The following is an 18,961-nucleotide window of genomic DNA, read 5'->3' as shown; positions in this document are numbered from 1 at the left end:
GCGAGCAACACGTTTCGCCTGCAGCTTCTGCAGGTTTGCTCAGTGGACGATGTAATGTTTCAGTGTTTTCATCAGCACGAAAAAATCCCACTGATCTCCATCCGCTGTATCAGAGGGTGAATGAATAAATGTACATCTCATGCATCTAATATAATTAAAACTATCTGCAAAGTCAGATCCCACAGCAACTGAATTAAACTGTGTTTGTAAATTGGCAGCACTGATCTTTTAAAAGGGATACGTGTGTACCATTGACTATTGACTTAAGTGATGGGTATTCTTGTCTTTGTGTTGTGCAGGTTTTGTTAGTTCTTCCTCATTCTTAAACGTCTTCAGACTTCAGCAGAATCACACAAAGAAGTGACTCATTGTCACACAGATACGATTGAAGTTGGAATGGGATCAGTACTTCAGAAAGTGGTGCCTTTCAAAACATGAATCTTTCTTCACCATGTTTGAAAATGGCAACAGTTCAGTTCTGAAGCCACAACACAAAGAACATCACTGCTGCCATCACTGCGACGTTCCTGACGCCATGGCACACAGTCAGCAAACACACCAAGAACCAGAGCAGACACTGATTAGACATACAGCTGTCTGCTGTATATTAAAAAAACATTTAAAAAAAACAAAACAAGAAAATGACCTGGAAATGTAATAGAATTTTCAATATTTAGTTATGATCATTATCAAAATATAGCTTTTCCCTAGCTTTTTTTCCTTTGTTTCCTGGACATCTTGCCATAGATTTAAAAAAAAAAATTCTAAATCTCTTAATATGTTGAAACCATTTTTTTAATGTGGGCTTGATTTTAGGATATCCATTGTTTTACAGACAAATGGAACATTACAGAAAACATGTCTGACTTTTTACTTCTGGAAACACAGAAATTGAGGCTCAGATCTTGTTAATGTACAACCTTTATAATGAAAACTCAACATTACAGACACCTCAAAAAATAAATTAACAGGCAATAAAATATAGAAGCACGGAGCAATTCAAATGAAAATGTAAGTACTCATGAGGCCAAAACAGTGCAAAAAAACACTCACTTTTAAGAACCACAATCCAACTGGCAAAGTCTCTCCGCAGTACCTGATCAATCCCGATATCTGAATCTCTGAGAACTGTCTTCACATAACAACAACTTATATGCTGTTGGTTCTCCTGAGGCAGTGTCTTATGACTGAGCCTCTGCGCAAACTGGTGCAGCTGCTCCTATCTCTACAGTTTGTCACTGCAGACACAGAGACAACCTCTGTGGTTTTGTTGGAGTATTCATAGAGATTCTTCCTAAAAGCACTCTTGGTGTTTTGCTCCTTCTTAAAAAGGATGACATAGCACTTTGGGAAGAAATGACAGCTGAGGACGCCATAGTTGGAGATAAGAATGACCACCATCTCCACAGCTGGCAGGTACACTCCTGAGGTGGTGACATAGACGGGGACAAAGAGCAGCCAGGAGATGAGGTAGAGCAGCATGCTGAAGGTGATGAACTTTGCCTCGTTGTAATGCTGTGGCAGTTTGCGTCCTTTGAAGGCACAAAGGAAACACACAAAAGCTAGAACAGCTATGTAGCCCAACATAACCCCGAAGGCCAAATATGAGCCCTCGTGACAGTCCTCCAGCAGAGTAGTGGGATGCATGATTATATGATTAAAGGGGCTTTTGAGGACCAGCCAGCAGATGCAGGTAGCTGCCTGTAAGGCCACACAAATGCTTATGATGACGTAAGGCTGGTAGAGCCTCCGCAGAACCTCCTGCAGCTCCGGGTTGAACTGGAAGGCCAGCAGGATCTGCAGAGTCTTCACAAGGATGCAGGAGACACACAGAGTGAAGCTGATACCAAAAAGAACCTGTCGAGCCTTGCACTGGAGGCTGTTAGGCCGGCCTACAAACAGCATGGCGCTGATGTAACTGATGACCAAAGAGAAGAGGATGATCTGGCTCAGGGGACCCCCGGCAGCCTTCACAACAGGAGTGTGACGCTGATGTAGAAACAGAGCGGACACCAGCAAAATCAAGACGATGCCCAGCGCGGCAAAGGTCAGCAGCACCACAGCGAAGCCATTCTGCCAGGAGAAGAAGAGCAGGGTTTTGGGGAAGCAGCTGGAGGAGCCTTCGGGAGACCACTCGCTGTTTGTGTCACAGCTCAGACACTGGTCCATATCTGCACAGGTACAGGTACACAGGAAAACAGTCACACGCAGGCTCACCAAGATTTGATTCTGTGCAAAGAGAAGGCCAAGCCTGACCTGCTTAGCTGGGTTTAATTATGAGCATCAGAATGGAATGAGGATAAGCAGGGACGCAACTAGTCAAAGATGTTTATTCTCTCATAAAGAGGCATTCGCATGTTAATGTCAGATGAGGGTTGTGAGGTCACATTTGAGTTGTTGTTGGCAGTCATTTGAGAGTTAATGGTGTCACACAAAGGAGAGGCAGATCCATGGGTGGGCCTCATCCAGGCCTGGGACCCAGAATAACCAGAGCATGGTTATTATACTGTGTGTGTAAATCTCTGCAGTGAGTGTGTGTATGAGGACTCTGTCTTGCCTGTGTTGTTAGAGTAGTAGTTCTCAGTACAGTTGATGCACTCATAACAACAGGTGTGTTGGCCCTCAGCCGTTTTCTTGAACTCTCCAGGGACGCAGCTGTTGGAGCATTTAGAGATGATGTGCTGAGGAAAGCAGGGAGAAACCATCATTTTTTATTTGATTGGTTTTGACTTTGACTTGTTTTTTTTAAATCAGATTCAGTGTATTTTTACTATTTTACTATTTTTACTATTTCTTTCTGGACAACAGGGATACTCAGCTTGCTTTGCTTGGGGGCCACTTTTGCAAAATGACAGGAGGCCAGGGGCCAGTCGCAGCAGCCCCAATCATGTTTTTAGGATTTTAGGACTTTTCTAGGATTATAGCATATTTGTATGATTTAAGTACATTTGTAGGACATTTGCATTTTTCCAGGATTTTGAGACATTTCTAGGATTTTAGCACCTTTCTAAGACTTCAGCACATTTCTTCAGCACATGAGTTTGGGAAATTCCTACGTTTATAGCCTGTTTCTCAGATTTTCTCAGGATTTCAGGATATTTTAAGGATTTTAAAATGTTTGTAAGATTTTAGGACATTTCAAGAATTTTATGGCATTTCTTGGATATAAGGATGTTTCAAAGATTTTAGGTTGTTGAGGAATGTTCCTTCCATTTTCAGGACATTTCTAAGATTTTAGGATTAGGCACTTAGCTACAACCTGTCATGGGGTGCGGGGGATCCTCCACAGGCACCTTTTTTGATAACAAACTCTATTTTGATGCTTTATAATGCACACTGGCACCATATAACAAAAGTACAAAAATAATTCCCAGTGAGAATCACTTTATTTTTATTGTGAATCAAAAAATGGTTGGGAGGGTCAACCAGCACTCTGTCGGGGGCCAGATTTGGCCCACAGGCCATAAGTTGAGTATCACTGCTCTACATTAATTCCCATACTGGATATATTAGATATTAAAACTGAATTCCTTTTTCTTTATTATTGCTTCAGTCCAAATGTTTTTTTTGAACACACTCTTCATTTTGTGTGTGTGTGTGTATGTGTGTATACATCAACAGAGCTAAATAAGGGCCCACCTTCAGGTCCCGCAGTTGTTGGGTAGTGATGTGGTTGGTGAGGGTGAAGTTGTTTCTGTGTGGGTGATACTCAGCAACAATATCATGGACATGGATGTTCCCTCCATCTGACCTCCACATCGTCACATCATAGCCCAGGTTTATGTCTCCGCTGCTGTCAAACTCATAGCTCTTTTCTCTCAGTTTAAACCCCTTCATCCGCAGAGCTTTCAGCACCTACAGAACATGACACATATCAGGACACTCAATGAAACCACACTACTGGTTGGGACATGCTGTTTGGTATTTACTCTACACATGACTAAACTTAAGAGGACCATCAGTTAATTGCACTCAGTCCCCATCCTCAGTCCTTAACCTTTAGGTGCTGCATTGTATTCTGTCATCATTGACATATTATCACAATGATTGTGACATACTAAAGGGATAGTTTGGATCTCGTATGCAGGCTGGAGTACTGACACTGAATCTAAGCAATGAACTGTTGTGGAGGGGTCAGCCACACAACAGATTTTAGCCATCTAAAAATTCAACATCAATTTAATTGTCCACTATATTCATAATATTTTCACCACTGTACCTTGCTGTCAGACTCGGAAGACCTTCTTTTTATATAGCCATTCGCATGTATTTCTGACAGTGAATGACGTGACTAATCCACTGATGAATAATGACAACTATTATAGCTATGAACCATTGGTGTATAAAGTAAACACATGGAGGTGGAGCCCATTCATTCCTCTGAAAGTTGGTCAGTGGAGCATGAAGCCATTAAGCTGTTAAACCTGTTGATTTATTCTCTGTAAGCTGGAAACAAACTAATAGCTCTCCAGTTCATAGATTTATAGTATTTGCAAATCGCAGTAGTGCTCCATGGTTGCAAAATGAAACAAAATAGTAACGATCTGGAGCGCTGCAAAAGCCCTGCTTTTACACATGCAAACACACACTCATATATGTAAATACCTCCCAGGGTTGCACTGCGCCTGGTGTTTTGCAGTCTCTGCTCCTGCAGATCGATGCCACAGCCTGAGCGATGGCACTCACAGCCATCTCAACGCTGAACACAGTGTCGGCATCAGTGTGTCCTTTGAGGGCCTTCACACCTTCAGACGCCAGCTCATCATCTCCAGAACCTTTCCTGGCACTCAGCTGTCTGTAGAACTCCTGCATGAAGGTATTATTCCCTGTGTAGTCATGTCCAGCTGCCTCCAGTCTGCTCAGGTACTCATTAAATGATGACAGGTCTCCACTTTTAAAAGTGAAGCCCACAATGTGTCCAATGTCCTCCAGAGTTGTGTGTTTTATCACAGAGCTGGAGGAGGACCAGCTGTCACTGGCCACCCACACTCTTCTCATTGACTCCATGTTGTGACCCATTCTCAGCATCTGATCCTTAAGCTCCTGGTACAGGTGCATCATGAGAGTCGGCCTGGCAAAGGACACAACCACCTTTACCTTGGCATTGTTGAGGATGGTTGTGGCAGTGTGCTTGATAGCAGTGGCAACATCCTGACTGGTTACAGACTGAGGTAGAATTGATTTGAAGGCCACACAGATCCCCTTCTCAGTAGCCTGGGACACAAAGTGGTCAAGAGCTGAGAGACCATAATTTCCATCCATGGTAACGACTCCCACCCAATTCCAGCCATAGGCGCTGAGCAGGCTGGCCATAGCAGCTGTCTGATTCTCGTCATTAGGGATGGTCCGCAAGAAGGCGGGGAAGCGGTTCTTATCACTCAGAATGACAGCAGTTGATGAATAACTGATCTGGAGAATGAAAACGGATTTGTGATTTTCAGTTGAATGGCCAACTACATCCAAATTATGAACTTGTAGGGATCTGGTGGCCAAGAGGTAAGACTGCTAACTATAAGCCACAACATCCACAGGTCTGTAATAATGGTCAGCCTGATCAGTCATTAGACCTAAACTATGGCTGTAACATATTATAGAAAACCAAACCTGAATCTGCAATAATGATACAGTCACATCTCTGCTGAGGTCTGGAGTTGCAACTTACAACCGAAGAGTAGACTTAAGATAGTGGCTGCACCTGAATCATGGTTACGCTGATGAGATGAGGTCTTGCCTGACGCTGACTACTACTGCTGTTATAATAGTCATACTGCTTCTATTATTATACACTTTTAATTATTATGGTCACATGCATACACTATCTTATTAATATATACATATAACATATACACTGATCAGCCAAAACATAAAACCAACACAGTCTCACTCTGAAGTCATCACCTAGTGACAGTTGGTCAATGACCTTCCATGTCAACATGTGATATTTAAGGTATCCTTGCCTAGTCAACCTGTGACGTCCCGAGTTTGGAGTGAGAACGGGTTATGTAACCATGTAATATACGTAATACTGTAATAAAATTACTGTATTCCATATGTGAAAAAATGACACACTGAGGAACAGGGTAAGAGAGTGAGAGAGAAAGGGAGAGGTGCAAAGCAATAATAATAATAACAACAATTACTGTAATAATAACAATAGTAATATGGACATAAGTAAATGTAGTTTGTGATAGTATACATGTTACATGCATATATTATAGTATATGTGGTTGTGCCATAGTTTGTATTTGAGTGGTTGAGTGTACCTTTTCTCCTAAAGTACAATTCTGACTTGTAAACACTGATACAGCCTACCAGTTAGACAGAAAAAAATAACATGCTAATGATTTTACTTTTTTACTTTAGCAATCCTACCCTATATGACTATTGAAGCTCTTCATTTTCTATGTTACCATGTTAATACCAAAAAAATGCATATAGTTTCTAACTGTATACTTCATCACAGGGCCCCACAACTGTTTGACAAGATTTTGTAATACACTTCAAAACCTACACTGATGTTAAATTGCAGGTCCAATAAGACAATAAATGTTATAATACAAAGAGGTATTTCCTTCTGTGTTTACTGCCCCAACTAAAGAAGTTCCACATATCTATATGTGTACCTGTTTATCTGTAGTCCCTCGCCTACCTTGGAACTGTCCCATCCTTTATAAAGACACAATCATTCATGCATCAGCAAACAAAGAGTTATTAAAGAGCTGGGTGATATTTATTGGCTGCCAAAGCAAACCAGTTGCGCTATCTCAGTTCTTTGCAGCAGCTCATGCTGTGTCAATCAGTCCTGCCACAGATAGTAGACTCCCACCCACGCCCTCACTGAGTCTACAGCATTTTCTTGTTTCTCTTTACTTACTTGAGGAATCATCTTGAGAGTCAGTTGCCTGGCGATGGCAATAGACATTTCAGAGTAAGAGGCTCCGACAACAGCCATGACCGGCTGGCTGCAGGTGTTGCTTTCAGCGTGGCATTCGACCCGCTGGATGAAGTCTGCAGTGACTCTCAGAGCTGTGCTGACATCAGAGCATGAGTCCAGGATGCGGTAACCCAGAGTGATGTTAGCATCGGCCAGCAAAGGGGATTTATTCATCATCTCTATAGCACTGATCATAGCCAGCACCTTCACCAGGCCTCTCTCCTCAAACCTGAGGGAACAGTACAGTGTCATCCACAAAGAAACAATGTAGCACACATAAGACAGACTGGAGAACTTGTGTGTGTATATATCTTGTGTGCAAGAATAAATAAAAGCATTGGTTTTTTTTTTAACTCAAATTCTTTTAAGCTGTTATGGGTGATACTACTCTTTTTTTTATTTTACAAGCAAAAAGTGTATGAAAAATAATCAGTTTTATGAATAGACTCACACAGGGCTTTTCTAGTTGTTCGACCACAGCGCTTTTACACTGTGTGTCACATTCACACACTCATTCATACACTGGTGGTGCAGGCTACCACACACTCACACACTGATGGAAGAGCCATCAGGGGCATTTTGGGGCTCAGTATCTTGCCCAAGGATAGGTGTTGATGTGACATGTTGACTGGAGGGATGGGGATCAAGCCATGGACCTTCCAGTTAGTGGTTGACCCGCTCTGCCTCCTGAGCCACAGCTGCCCCACTGCACATAGCTTAAACTTTCAGTTACTGTTGCCCCAAATTGTGGAGTTCTCTTAGTCAACCTGATGGTAATGATGCACAGAGAGCTCTAAAGAAGAATCTGTAAATACACTTTTAACCTGACCTTTAACACCTGGATCTACATCACTTTTCATATGCTGGGTTCAGATGCCTTTTACTAGCATTTAAACCTCTTGAAAAAATTGGTTTAATTAGTTGGATTTCTTTCAAAAACATGGAAAGGTGCAGCTTAGCATCACACAAATTGCAAAAAAAATTAGGAAAAGGAAACAAGAAAATGACCTGAAAATTATGGGGGATAATTTAATATTAATAAGAAAACTAGAGACAAAACTATATATTTAATTCTTATGATTATGTACTTAAAATTATGTTACGGAAAAAGTACATTAATTTGAATATTTTAACATTATTAGAGCTCTTTTAAGGTCATTTTTTGTTTGTTTGTTTTTAGATAATTTTCTAGATACTTTTCGGACTGTGTTTTTTTTTTAGTTGCTCATTGCCTCTTTCCTCTGTTTTTTTTTTAAAGAAATCAAGCCAATTTGCCCAGGTTTCAAAGGTTGATCATATCTTCCCTTGACTTTGTCATATTAATTATATTCTCTGTCAATTGTATCAAAATATTAATACTTTTAAACGTAAACTAAAAATCTGTTGCACCCAAAGAATCCAGGTGAAAAAAAAGAGGTAAATACATACCTGAGGTGAAAAAAATGAAACTGACTGAATGACATTCATTGCATTGGGTGGAATGATCTCACCTGATGCATGGCTGTAAGTGAGGTGCAAAGGAGCTGTTGTCTTTGTCTTTGTCCACACCTTCATGAACTGGAAAGATTCCTCCAATGATGATGTCTCCTGGGGCTGTAGCCTCCAGCACTCTGCTGTCCTGTTCACTCGCATGTCCCATCTCCAGAGGAAAAAGGAAAAGTGTGATGTGCAAATAGATTACAGGTGTGACCCAGGCCATGCTGCTGTCCTCTGCTGTCTTCCTTGCTGTCCTTCTGTGTTTTCTAATCTCTCCTCCTCTCCTCTCCCACTGTCATCTCTGCAGTTTTCCACCTCCAGCAATGATACCCGCCTTTTCAAGCATTGTTACCAGACTCAGAGAAAATTCCCTCTTGCTTCCTCCTTCATAGTCGTCTATTCTCATATTCTTCCATGCAGCCCTGCCCACTTCTGTCTGAGTGACAACTCAGTGACTAACTGTTCTGTAGAAGCAGCTGGTTTGTTTTTCATATTTGTTGTTGTGCATGAGCTGATCCAAAATATGATTACGGGACACCTAACCTGTCACCTACAGTAAACAAACTCCATCAACACAAACACGCACACACAGACTCAGGGCTGAGCCTGCTGGCATTACTTATCCCAGTCTCCCACCTGTTCGACAGATCAGCATGTAAGGGACTTTGCAGCAGCAGGACTGGTGGACAAACCTTAAAAAAGTGCCCAAGAAGTTTCGAACTGCAGGAACTCCTCCAGACTGCACTTAAGAAGAAGAAGAAGAAGTGGATTCAAGCTTCAGGGTCAGTTGGATGAATTCAGTATTGGGACAAGTAAATAGCATAAAACTGATGCCACAGCACACACCACAGCATTAGCCAAAGCTAATTTGCAATACCCGTCCCTAGATACATATGACTCAACAACCACATAAAATAATGTACAAACATGATTTGGGGCTGAAGCCTCTGATGGCAAGGCCTAATTACGACGCTGCCCTGAGCACTCTGAAAAATGTACTTAGCCTAATTTAAAGATGATATTATTTCATCTTGAGTTAGTAAAAAGTCATTTCACAGGATGTGATTCAATGTAGTTCCTGTGGTTGTGGCTGTGCTGTCAGCAGCTTCCCTTCAGTCCGCAAGGGGGCAGCACTGCAGTAACATCACCGCCTCTGCAGCTACTCACACAGGAAAACAGGCCGGAAATAGAAACAAATCACTGACGGAAGAAGAAAAATGGAAGCGGCAGTGTTCATTCTGTCACTTGTGGACTGTTGTGCACTTATTTTCCTCTCGGTGTACTTTGTATCCTTTTCGGCTAACGCTGTGTGTTTTCTGCCGGCTCTGGAGGTTTTTCGGTAAAGCGGCCAGCTGACCGGAAGCTGCTGTGCATTCCCTTCTGTTTGTTAGTGACGCTTCACTCATGCTAACTAGCTAACCGGTTAGCCGCCTTGTTCCAACGGTCAGTGACAGGCTCGCGACAACTTGTTTAACAGCAGGACAGGGTGTGATCACTGGTACGTAGAAACACAACTGAAAGTTAGATGGAAAGTTCAAAATCAAAATAAGAATAGAGAGAGATTCCGAAAATGTTTCTCTATCCTGCTACCTGCGTCTGTCACTGATCCAGCTAGAAATATGTTTGGAATCCGTGTCTGCTGTAAAGTTACTGTGCAAATTAGCATCAGTGTTTCTGCTAAACTGACGGCTTTCAAACAAATGTCTCATCATCACTGAGGATGTCTCTAACCACTAACTCGTCTATACGGAAGTTTAAACTTAGAGTAGTCGACTAGTCAAAGGTAAGAGACCACTCTAAAAACGTATACGTCTTTAAATATCCAAATCATCTTCTTAATGCGGCTGAAATGTGTGGCACTTTATCGAGATTTTATGCAGATTATCCTACAAAACATGACAACAACTCACTTAACTCTGCTTAGAGGCATTTGAGTTATTTAGAGACTGTTTGGCGCTTTTTACGCACTTGTCATTCTTAGTTTTTTGATAGTTTTGTCTGTGTTCATGCATATGGCATACATTTTGGCAAGATGTGTATTTTTGTTTAATCTTGGAATTTCCAGCTCAGTTCTCACAATAAGTTTCAAATACACTGTGGAAACAGTCTGGAAATTAATGAATATTTAATATTTATCATTAGGGCTGAAAAAAACCTAAGTGAAAGTAGACAATAATAATGTATAATAATTTTAATAGCCTGATTTTGAAAAGCACATTTTGTGTGCAGAGCGCAAAAAATAATATTGTATAAAAATCAATGTTGCTGCTAATCATTGATGTATCCCAGGCTGTGATCATAAAAAAATCTACTTTGCATGTAATATATTAAAAACATGGTGGCATCATGACAAAAACCTGATGTTTAAAGGGTTAAAATTCCCCAAATATATGAATATTTGATATTTATAATTAGGACTGATGTTGGTTACAGCATTTATTCAAAGAAAATCATAGAAATCATATTAATGTAAAACTATTTTTTAAAGCTTGATTTTGAAAAGTGCATTTTGTGCGCAGCGTGATATGAGTTTGTCTAATATTAAAGCTGGCTCTAAGGCTTAATAAAAGGTGACCCTTTGAATCTGAGCAAATCCATTTATTTTCTTAAAAACATGGGAAGAAGGCCATTGGCAAAGGAAGAAGATATGACCAAAGAATTTGCAAGAAATTAGTAAAAAGTATAAGAAGATTATCAGTTATTAGTAATAAAATAACAAAGCAAAACAAGGAAATTACCTGGACAAAGTGCTTAAGAAATTATTAGAATTCTGTAACATAATTTCATATGTAATTTTGATAATTATAGTTTTTCCCTATTTCCCTATTTTTTTTTTTTTAATAATTTCTTCAGTCTACAAATTTCTTAAAATAAGTGGAACATTTCTTACCAAGTTGCTCATTGCCTTTTTCCAAGTTTTTGAGAGAGACCACACCAATTTGCTCAAGGTTCAAAGATTAAAACACCTGTAAAAGGCGTCTGAAAGCAGCACAAGAAAAGTGATGGAGGTCCAGGTTTCAAAGGGTTTTGGACAATGCATGAATGCAATTATAACAATGATAATTCTTTTTTATTTTTATTTAGTGATGTGGTACACTACAGAACAGGTGAAGACATGACAAAGACAAAATTATGTGGAAAACATGATATTACCTGTATACACCTAGGACGGCAAAGACAGGAAAAAAACAACTAGCAAACAACAAAAAAGAAAACAAAACAAGCAGGAACCAAGGATATACTGTCACATATGATGTTGAGGGTGTTGAAAGGCTGTATGTATGTGTGTGTGTGTGTGTGTGTGTGTGTGTGTGTGTGTGTGTGTGAGAGAGAGAGTGAGTGAGTGAGTGATTGAGAGTGTGTGCATGTGCGTGCGTGTGTCTGTAAATAGTAAGTGATTTAGGAGATAACTTAGAGGGGAAGTGTTAAATCTAGGGAGAGAGTGCAGAAGGGAACTAAGCTTAGTAGGAACAATTATGGAGGAAAAAAAAGTAATAGGTAAATAAATGAATGGATATCAAAACACTCCAAGACTTTTTCTCTGTCCCCAACCCCTTCCTCTCCTTCCATCTGTCTTTCCCAAGTTATTGTGACGTTCGTTCATTTTTGTTATTGTAGTGGTGACACCTTCCTCAGACCCTTGGGAGGGAGCTGGCCTAAGAGAGTCACCTAGTAATCCATCACCCATCTAGAACGACTCCCAGACCCGACAGGAGGGGCTTTGTTCGTGTGGATAATGGCTTTTCCAAGGAGTTTTGAAATGTTTTTATTTAATTTTTTTCCTTTTTCAGTTATTATCATCCCCTTCTTTTGTTTATTTTTCTTTTCATTATTGTTGTAAACATGGAAGAGGAATATGGAGGGGGTGGGAGTGTGACAGGAGAGTCAGGAAGACAGGAAGATTAAAATAATTAATTGGGTAGCTTATAAGAATAAGAGTAAGAAGGTCAAGAAGAAACCAGAAAGGATGAGAAGGAGAAGAAAAAAAAAAAGAAAGGGAAGGGAAATGGGGGATGTGGCTATTGGGAAATAAAAATGATGGCATAACAGTAGGGTGAGAGCTGCTGGGGTGTATTTATTATTTAGTGTTATATGATGTATTGTAGTACTGATGAAGATAATATTTGTAATAACAGCAATAATAATGATAACAATAATAATAACCATGATTATAATATTAATATTAATAATAATTAATTAAATCAATATTCATTTATAATAAACATTATTATTTTACCAATAATTTATTAGAATAATATTATTGTTATCATCCATTGCCATTTTCAGTACCATTATCATTTAACTAATAGTATATTATATTTTTAGAAATCATTGATTGAAGTTTAGCTTGGTACTTCAAATAATGATAATATAACAATAATAACAATAGCAATAAAATAAAAATAATAATAATAGTACTAAATTTGTCAACATAACCAAAATCAAGAAAACAATAGCATTATGATTAAAATAGTATTAATATGAGTTATAATAAATACAAACAATGATGGCGACAATAAAAATAGTATCAGGATCCCCCCCAAAAAAAGTCAATTAATTTTTTGGAAGAACTGCCATTTTAATTGTTGCTATCTGTTATGGAGATTGGTGCCGACTACTGAAGGTAGCAAAGTTTAATCAACTAGTTGATAAATTGCGCACATCTTTAATAATCCAACAATGATAACTTTGTTTAGCCTGTCTGTAAGATGCTGCTGTTTGGTGCAGTTTGCTGCAGCTGATCAGAGCAGGGCAGGAGGGTGTCGACAGGAAAAATACAGTTTCTTTGTTTAGATTCTCAGCAGGCTGCCACCTTGACTTACAGCTCAGATTATCACACTGTCGGATCTAGAATGTGACTACATCAACGCCAGAGCCTGCTGCTCCAAGCTAAACAAAGTAAGTCATGCTAGTCTGGGTTCTAAATATACCTCACAAATTTGTACTCCTTTTTATTTATTTATTTATTTCTAAAGCCTTTTATTCGTAATGCCTTGGTACTTTCTCTAAATTTTAAGGAACTGGCATTTAACCAGAAAGGTAGAGTCTCATTTAATCTGTCAGGACAGTCTTATAACATATAGGAAGTCCCTCCACAATGCTAGCACAAACTATCGTTCATCATTATTAAAAGAAAATAAGCCCTGTGATCCAAAAGTTATTCAGCGTGCCCTCGTTCACTTCCCTTCCACACTTGCCACATCTCTGCTGCCACCTTAAGGGCCGTGAACTTGGTGAGATCAACTCGCAGAGGGCTGAGAGACCGAATGAACAATGATGGTCACTTCAGGGCTCTGTATCACCCACAATACATTGCAGTTATGCATTTGATGCAGGAAAATTCATCCATGGTTGGGGGGCAGTATTAAGTAAAACTCCGGTTGCACCACAGAAGAAGGAGAACATGAATAAACCAGTAAAGAAATAAAAAATAAAATACACTCACTATCTGACGCCTTTCAGTTTCACTTTTTGTAATATGATGTTCCCAGGGGGAGTAGAGTATCAAAAAGGGGCCAGCTGATGTGGTTCAGGTATCAGGTCAGGATCCTCCTGGGGGCGTCCTGCTAGAGGTCAGTCAGTCAGTCAGTCATGGAGCCAATCCCAGCTGTCATTGGGTGGAAGGTGGAGTACACCCTGGACACGTCGCCAGACTATTGCAGGGCCGACACATATAGACAGACAACCATACACGCTCGCAGTTAAACCTAAGGGCAATTAAGAGTCACCAATCAACCTGAGCTGCATGTCTTTGGACTGTGGGAGGAAGCCGGAGACCCCGGAGAGAACCCACGCAGTCACAGGGAGAACATGCAAACTCTGCACAGAAGGGCCCCCGCCCACGGACCGAACCCCGTTCCAACTGGGTTTCGAACCTGAGACCAGGGACCCTCTTGCTCACCTCCGCTAGTGGTGTTCCAAGCATGTCCAACTGGTAGGAGGCCCTGGGACAGACCCTCTGGCCTGGGAACACCTCAGGGTCCCTCAGGAGGGCTACAAGTGTTTCTGGGGAGAGGGACGTCTGGAGTGCTTTGCTTACCCTGCTGCCGTGCTGTGTATTGATTTACTCATCGTTCAGCAGATAGTTGCGTGAGATAATCTCATTACTTGATATTTTATTGAAATCTGCCACATAATTAATTTCAGGTCATGTTTCTGTATATTGATGTGCTGTTCAGATTCAGTGTGATTTCTGTATTCCAAATATTATCTGTAAATGTGAGGAAAATGCAGTTTTGCAAGATATCATGAACCCATAAAAAAAATAGTTGTGATAATCTTTCTTTATCAGCTGTGAGAGTCTAAGGGTAGGGGGATGTCGTATGCTGTACAGCCCTCTGAGGCAAATTGTTGTTTGTGATAATGGACTTTATAACACAGATGTGAATTGACTAACTAAAGTTGTGTTTGATATCTGTTTTTGTAGATGTGTTATTAGTCCATCAGTATTCTGATGTATGATTTATGATTTCAATGTCCTTCCAGTGGGTGATTCCAGAGATGGTGGGCCAGTGTCTCTCCACCATGCTGATGTTGGTCTCCATGCACTGGTTCATCTTCCTCCTCAACCTGCCAGTAGCAGCCTGGAACATTTATAGGTACTCTCACACTGATCCACTCAACTTTTGAAGAGTTATGCGATGCAATAACAGCTATTGTAGTTCCTGCTGCATCATGAGTTCCTACTGACAAGCACATAGCCATAACATCATGTGACCTAGAAAAGACAAACAGCGTTTCCATTGCAGTCAGTCAGTCAGTCATTTTCTGTAACCGCTTGTCCTCGTAAGGGTCGCGGGGGGGCTGGAGCCAATCCCAGCTGTCATCGGGCGGAAGGCGGGGTACACCCTGGACAGTTCGCCAGACTATCGCAGGGCCGACATATATAGACGAACAACCATACACACTCACAGTCACACCTAAGGGCAATTTAGAGTCACCAATTAACCTGAGCTGCATGTCTTTGGACTGTGGGAGGAAGCCGGAGACCCTGGAGAGAACCCACGCAGACACAGGGAGAACATGCAAACTCCACACAGAAGGGCCCCTGCCCGGACAAACCCCATTCCAATCGGGATTCGAACCAGGGACCCTCTTGCTGTGAGGCAACAGTGCTAACCACAAAGCAACCTCGTTTCCATTGCAGTTTTGTGAAATATGGCTTTTTCTAATCATCTGAAATAACACCTAATGCCAGCATAAAAACTTTTTTGTGATAAATGAGTTATTTCTAAATTGATTTGTTTCCATTAGACATATTTTATATATAGCAATTTCAGTTTGTGCAATTTTAAGGGTTAATGGAAACTATAGACTGTCGAGATTATATCCGCATCACATTAGGCTTGGTTGGAATGTAATATTTCTACTAAATACACAACTGAAACCCACAAAATAAAAAATAGAGAAATACAACTGTACACCTTTTCAACTTTCTCCTGGTCACGGAAGACTGCCGAGGCTTCATTGTCTCATCATAAAACACACCATACAAACTCCACAGAAACAAAGTAAAACTTACCTAAACTGACTTGGTTACTCTTGTTAGTAATGTAGTTAGTAAATCTACTGCTCCAACAATCACCAGTTCTGGTTTAGTCCAAATAAATCCTTAATTTACCAAGTTAGATGTAAAAACATGCCGTTATTCCTCACGGTCTCTCTCTGCTTGCTGGTGGCCTGCTCTTTATGTCCTGTAACTTCTCCCCCCACCACTAGGTGTCACTGTGTCTTTCAGCTCAGCTGCCTGTTCCACCAGTAGAGACCAGAGAGCAAAAAAACAAAAAAACCTTCTGGAATTCTAAATACCCTGGTATACTGTGGTACTGCCCAGGCCTACATCACCTCTAGTCCTCCTCAGTAGGATCACCATTCAGGGTGCTGGATTCACTCTCTTGTTGTTCCTGCAGGTATGTGAAGGTTCCGATGGGAAACATGGGCGTGTTTGACCCCACTGAGATCCACAACAGAGGTCAGCTCAAGTCCCACATGAAGGAGGCCATGATTAAACTGGGTTACCACCTGCTCTGCTTCTTCATTTATTTGTATAGGTGAGAGCAACAGCATTTACTGACACACACACACAGACACGTTGAAGGCCTTCAGCCGGCAGCTTACAGCTGGAGAGTACTCGGTCTGTCCAAGCTCAGCTCTGTAGTAACACATCTTTCCTTCCTGTGTCTCCAGCATGATCCTGGCTCTGATCAATGACTGAAGCTCCAGCCAGCTGCCACATTCCAGACTCCAGGCTTCGCTGTTTCCCCTCACACCTCGCTCCTGCACTGTATGCATAAAGTCTCCCAGAACAGCAGAGACGAGATGTTTAACTTTCACTGTGGTCTGACTGAGGTTCGCTCTGTTATTTGTGTGGTCAGAATCCCACAGTTTAGACTTTTATACAATAATAAGGTTAATATTTAACCATTTTACACTTCAGTACCATCATGACAGAATCTCCTAAACAACCCCCGTGTTTTATTGTCAAGGGAATGAGTAATGAGTTATTACAATGATCCCAGTATCAACATAGCAGATCGAAAGAGTAAAAAAAATTCTGTATTACCCAGCACAACCTCTAAATGAATATAAGGTGGAATTCTTCGATTTTTTTTCTTCTAACACAGCCAAGTTGGGAAAAATACCAATAGTGCTTTCAACTTCAAAACACATTATGTGTTGTTGTGCCACTTTCGCCTTTTGTTTAGCAGCTAAAAATGATTGCATGCCATTTGTAAAAGTCCGTAAGGCATTTGGTATCAGAGTTTTCAGCCTCTGTACAACCACAGAGGCTGAAAACTGTTGCAGTACATGGTTGGTCACAGCAGCAGTGAACACACTGAAGCTGCAAACGCTGCTTCCTGTGTTGAGCTGACAGAGTGGAACCTGCTGCAGTCTTCTGCTGCTGTAGCTTACTGCACTGTGAGATGCTCCTCTGCATAGCAATGTTGTAATGCTGTGTTATTGATTTACTGTTGCCTTCCTGTCAGCTTGAACCAGTCCGGCCAGTCTCCTCTGACCTCTCCCATTAACAAGTGTTTTTGCCGACAGAACTGCAGCTCACTGGAAGTTTTCTGTTCACACCATCAACTCTAAATGCTCTTGACTGTTGTGGTGAAGTTCAAGCTCAGCAGATACTCAGAGCATCCCCCCGGCACCAAAATTCATTCTAAAGTCCCTTAGATCACAGCTCAACCTCTGCACCATGTCTGCATGCTTTCAAGCATTGACTTGCTGCCACATGATTGGCTGATTAGATATGTGCATGAACACCAAATGCAAAGAATAGCAAAGAAATGACCTGCCTTAAGGGCTGATCACGCCGAGTCACGTCACTAGAAAAGCAGCACCATTGTTTCCCTATGGTACGGCGTAAGACCAGTGACACTGATTAGGGCCATTTCTTCATCCGAGGGAACGCAAAACACATTGCATGACATGAAGCAGTTGTGCATCACTTCCTGCTCAGGATACAGAGTTCAGCTGTGTGTCTGTCAGCTGTGAACTAACATGCAGCTCCAGATGTGGCTCCTTCAGTTGATGAGTCTGTCAGGTGGACAGTGTGGGACGTGGTGTGCTGTAGTTTTAGCTGTTTGACTGAGCTTCTTAATAGATGAAGCAGACTGAGGGGACTGACACTGTCTACTGATCTGCTGTCACCTGGAACTCTGCCAAGCGAGTGACACCATCACTCCAGATGCTCCTTATCAGTGACCGCTCAGCTCACTCAGTGTGTTGAGTGGGGGCCAGTCAGAGCTCTCTGATTGGCTGTTCAGTCATCAGTTTTCCCCTTTTTTCCACTTGTGCCTTTTCTTGTTTCTCCTTGTTGCCATTGGTGATTTGCTTTCTTTAGCTTTTTTAATACTGAGAGAATAAGTCCACAGCAAAGAGGCAGAAATAGCAAGAAGACTGAAGATCAGTTTACTGTAGCCAAATTCTTTCCAAACTCCAATGCACTTGTTTGGAACAGGGGGCGCCCCCTATAGAGCAACTTTAAAATGATTTTATAAACATGAGTTGCTCTGAAACATATCCTGGGGGCAACAATCAATCATCTGAAGGATTTGGGTCATGCCACGGCCTTTTTTTAAAAAAAATTGTATTGCCCTTGGGTGGTCTTTTTGAATAAAACTTTCAGGTTTTTTTCAGGTACTTATGTGGACATTTCCTACAAGTTTCATGACGATTGGCTCCATGGATATGAATTTAGGTTCATTGATGTGCTGAACCACATCCCCTCCAAACTTCATTGGTTAGTTTCTTCAAAATGCAATAAAATATTCAGTCTGTTTGATGTAGTCTCTGTGCTTCTATGTTCCTGCCTGCTTGCTTGCTCTCTGTCTAGTCCCATCCTGCCATTGCTCCTTTATTTTTCTCGCAGTAGACATTTTATTTGGTCAAAGTATGAAAAGTTTTCAAAGTGAAATGTTGAACTCGGAGGTTTGTGATGGTACTGAAGTGTGTTGAAAACTCTGTTACTGTGCAGCAGTTATCACCAGCTGCTGGATCACTGAGCCTCTGAGTCACTTTATGCAAACAGGACCTGCCAACACA

At 41.1% G+C, this 18,961-nt stretch overlaps 2 protein-coding genes across 3 annotated transcripts in view; one reads left to right on the top strand and one right to left on the bottom strand.

Moving 5' to 3' along the window:
- Window positions 1-806: 806 nt before the first annotated feature.
- On the bottom strand, window positions 807-9,125 carry gprc6a (G protein-coupled receptor, class C, group 6, member A). 2 transcript variants are annotated; one of them, XM_042490239.1, is made up of 7 exons: window positions 9,103-9,125; window positions 8,425-8,573; window positions 6,875-7,163; window positions 4,606-5,409; window positions 3,640-3,855; window positions 2,558-2,681; window positions 807-2,171 (listed from the first exon to the last, which is right to left on the bottom strand). In XM_042490239.1, the coding sequence occupies exons 2-7, from the start codon at window positions 8,571-8,573 to the stop codon at window positions 1,150-1,152; spliced, it is 2,604 nt and encodes an 867-aa protein (XP_042346173.1). In that variant the 5' UTR covers window positions 9,103-9,125; the 3' UTR covers window positions 807-1,149. The 2 variants fall into 2 exon arrangements, with proteins under 2 accessions (XP_042346173.1, XP_042346172.1); XM_042490238.1 differs by lacking the exon at window positions 9,103-9,125 and having other exon boundaries at window positions 8,425-8,779.
- A 495-nt stretch (window positions 9,126-9,620) lies between these two features.
- Window positions 9,621-18,961, top strand: part of cnih4 (cornichon family AMPA receptor auxiliary protein 4) — a 9,960-nt gene continuing 619 nt past the window's right edge. The window contains exons 1-5 of the mRNA XM_042489473.1: window positions 9,621-9,696; window positions 13,241-13,309; window positions 14,897-15,009; window positions 16,321-16,461; window positions 16,598-18,961. The exon at window positions 16,598-18,961 is cut by the window's right edge and continues 619 nt beyond it. Of these exons, the coding sequence (XP_042345407.1) occupies window positions 9,628-9,696; window positions 13,241-13,309; window positions 14,897-15,009; window positions 16,321-16,461; window positions 16,598-16,625 (420 nt within the window). The 5' untranslated portion in view covers window positions 9,621-9,627 and the 3' untranslated portion in view covers window positions 16,626-18,961. The remainder of the gene's footprint in view (window positions 9,697-13,240; window positions 13,310-14,896; window positions 15,010-16,320; window positions 16,462-16,597) is intronic.

Source organism: Plectropomus leopardus, chromosome 7, assembly GCF_008729295.1.
Source record: "Plectropomus leopardus isolate mb chromosome 7, YSFRI_Pleo_2.0, whole genome shotgun sequence".
In the NCBI taxonomy this organism is placed as follows: Eukaryota; Metazoa; Chordata; class Actinopteri; order Perciformes; family Serranidae; genus Plectropomus; species Plectropomus leopardus.
This window is presented reverse-complemented; position numbering and strand designations above follow the sequence as displayed.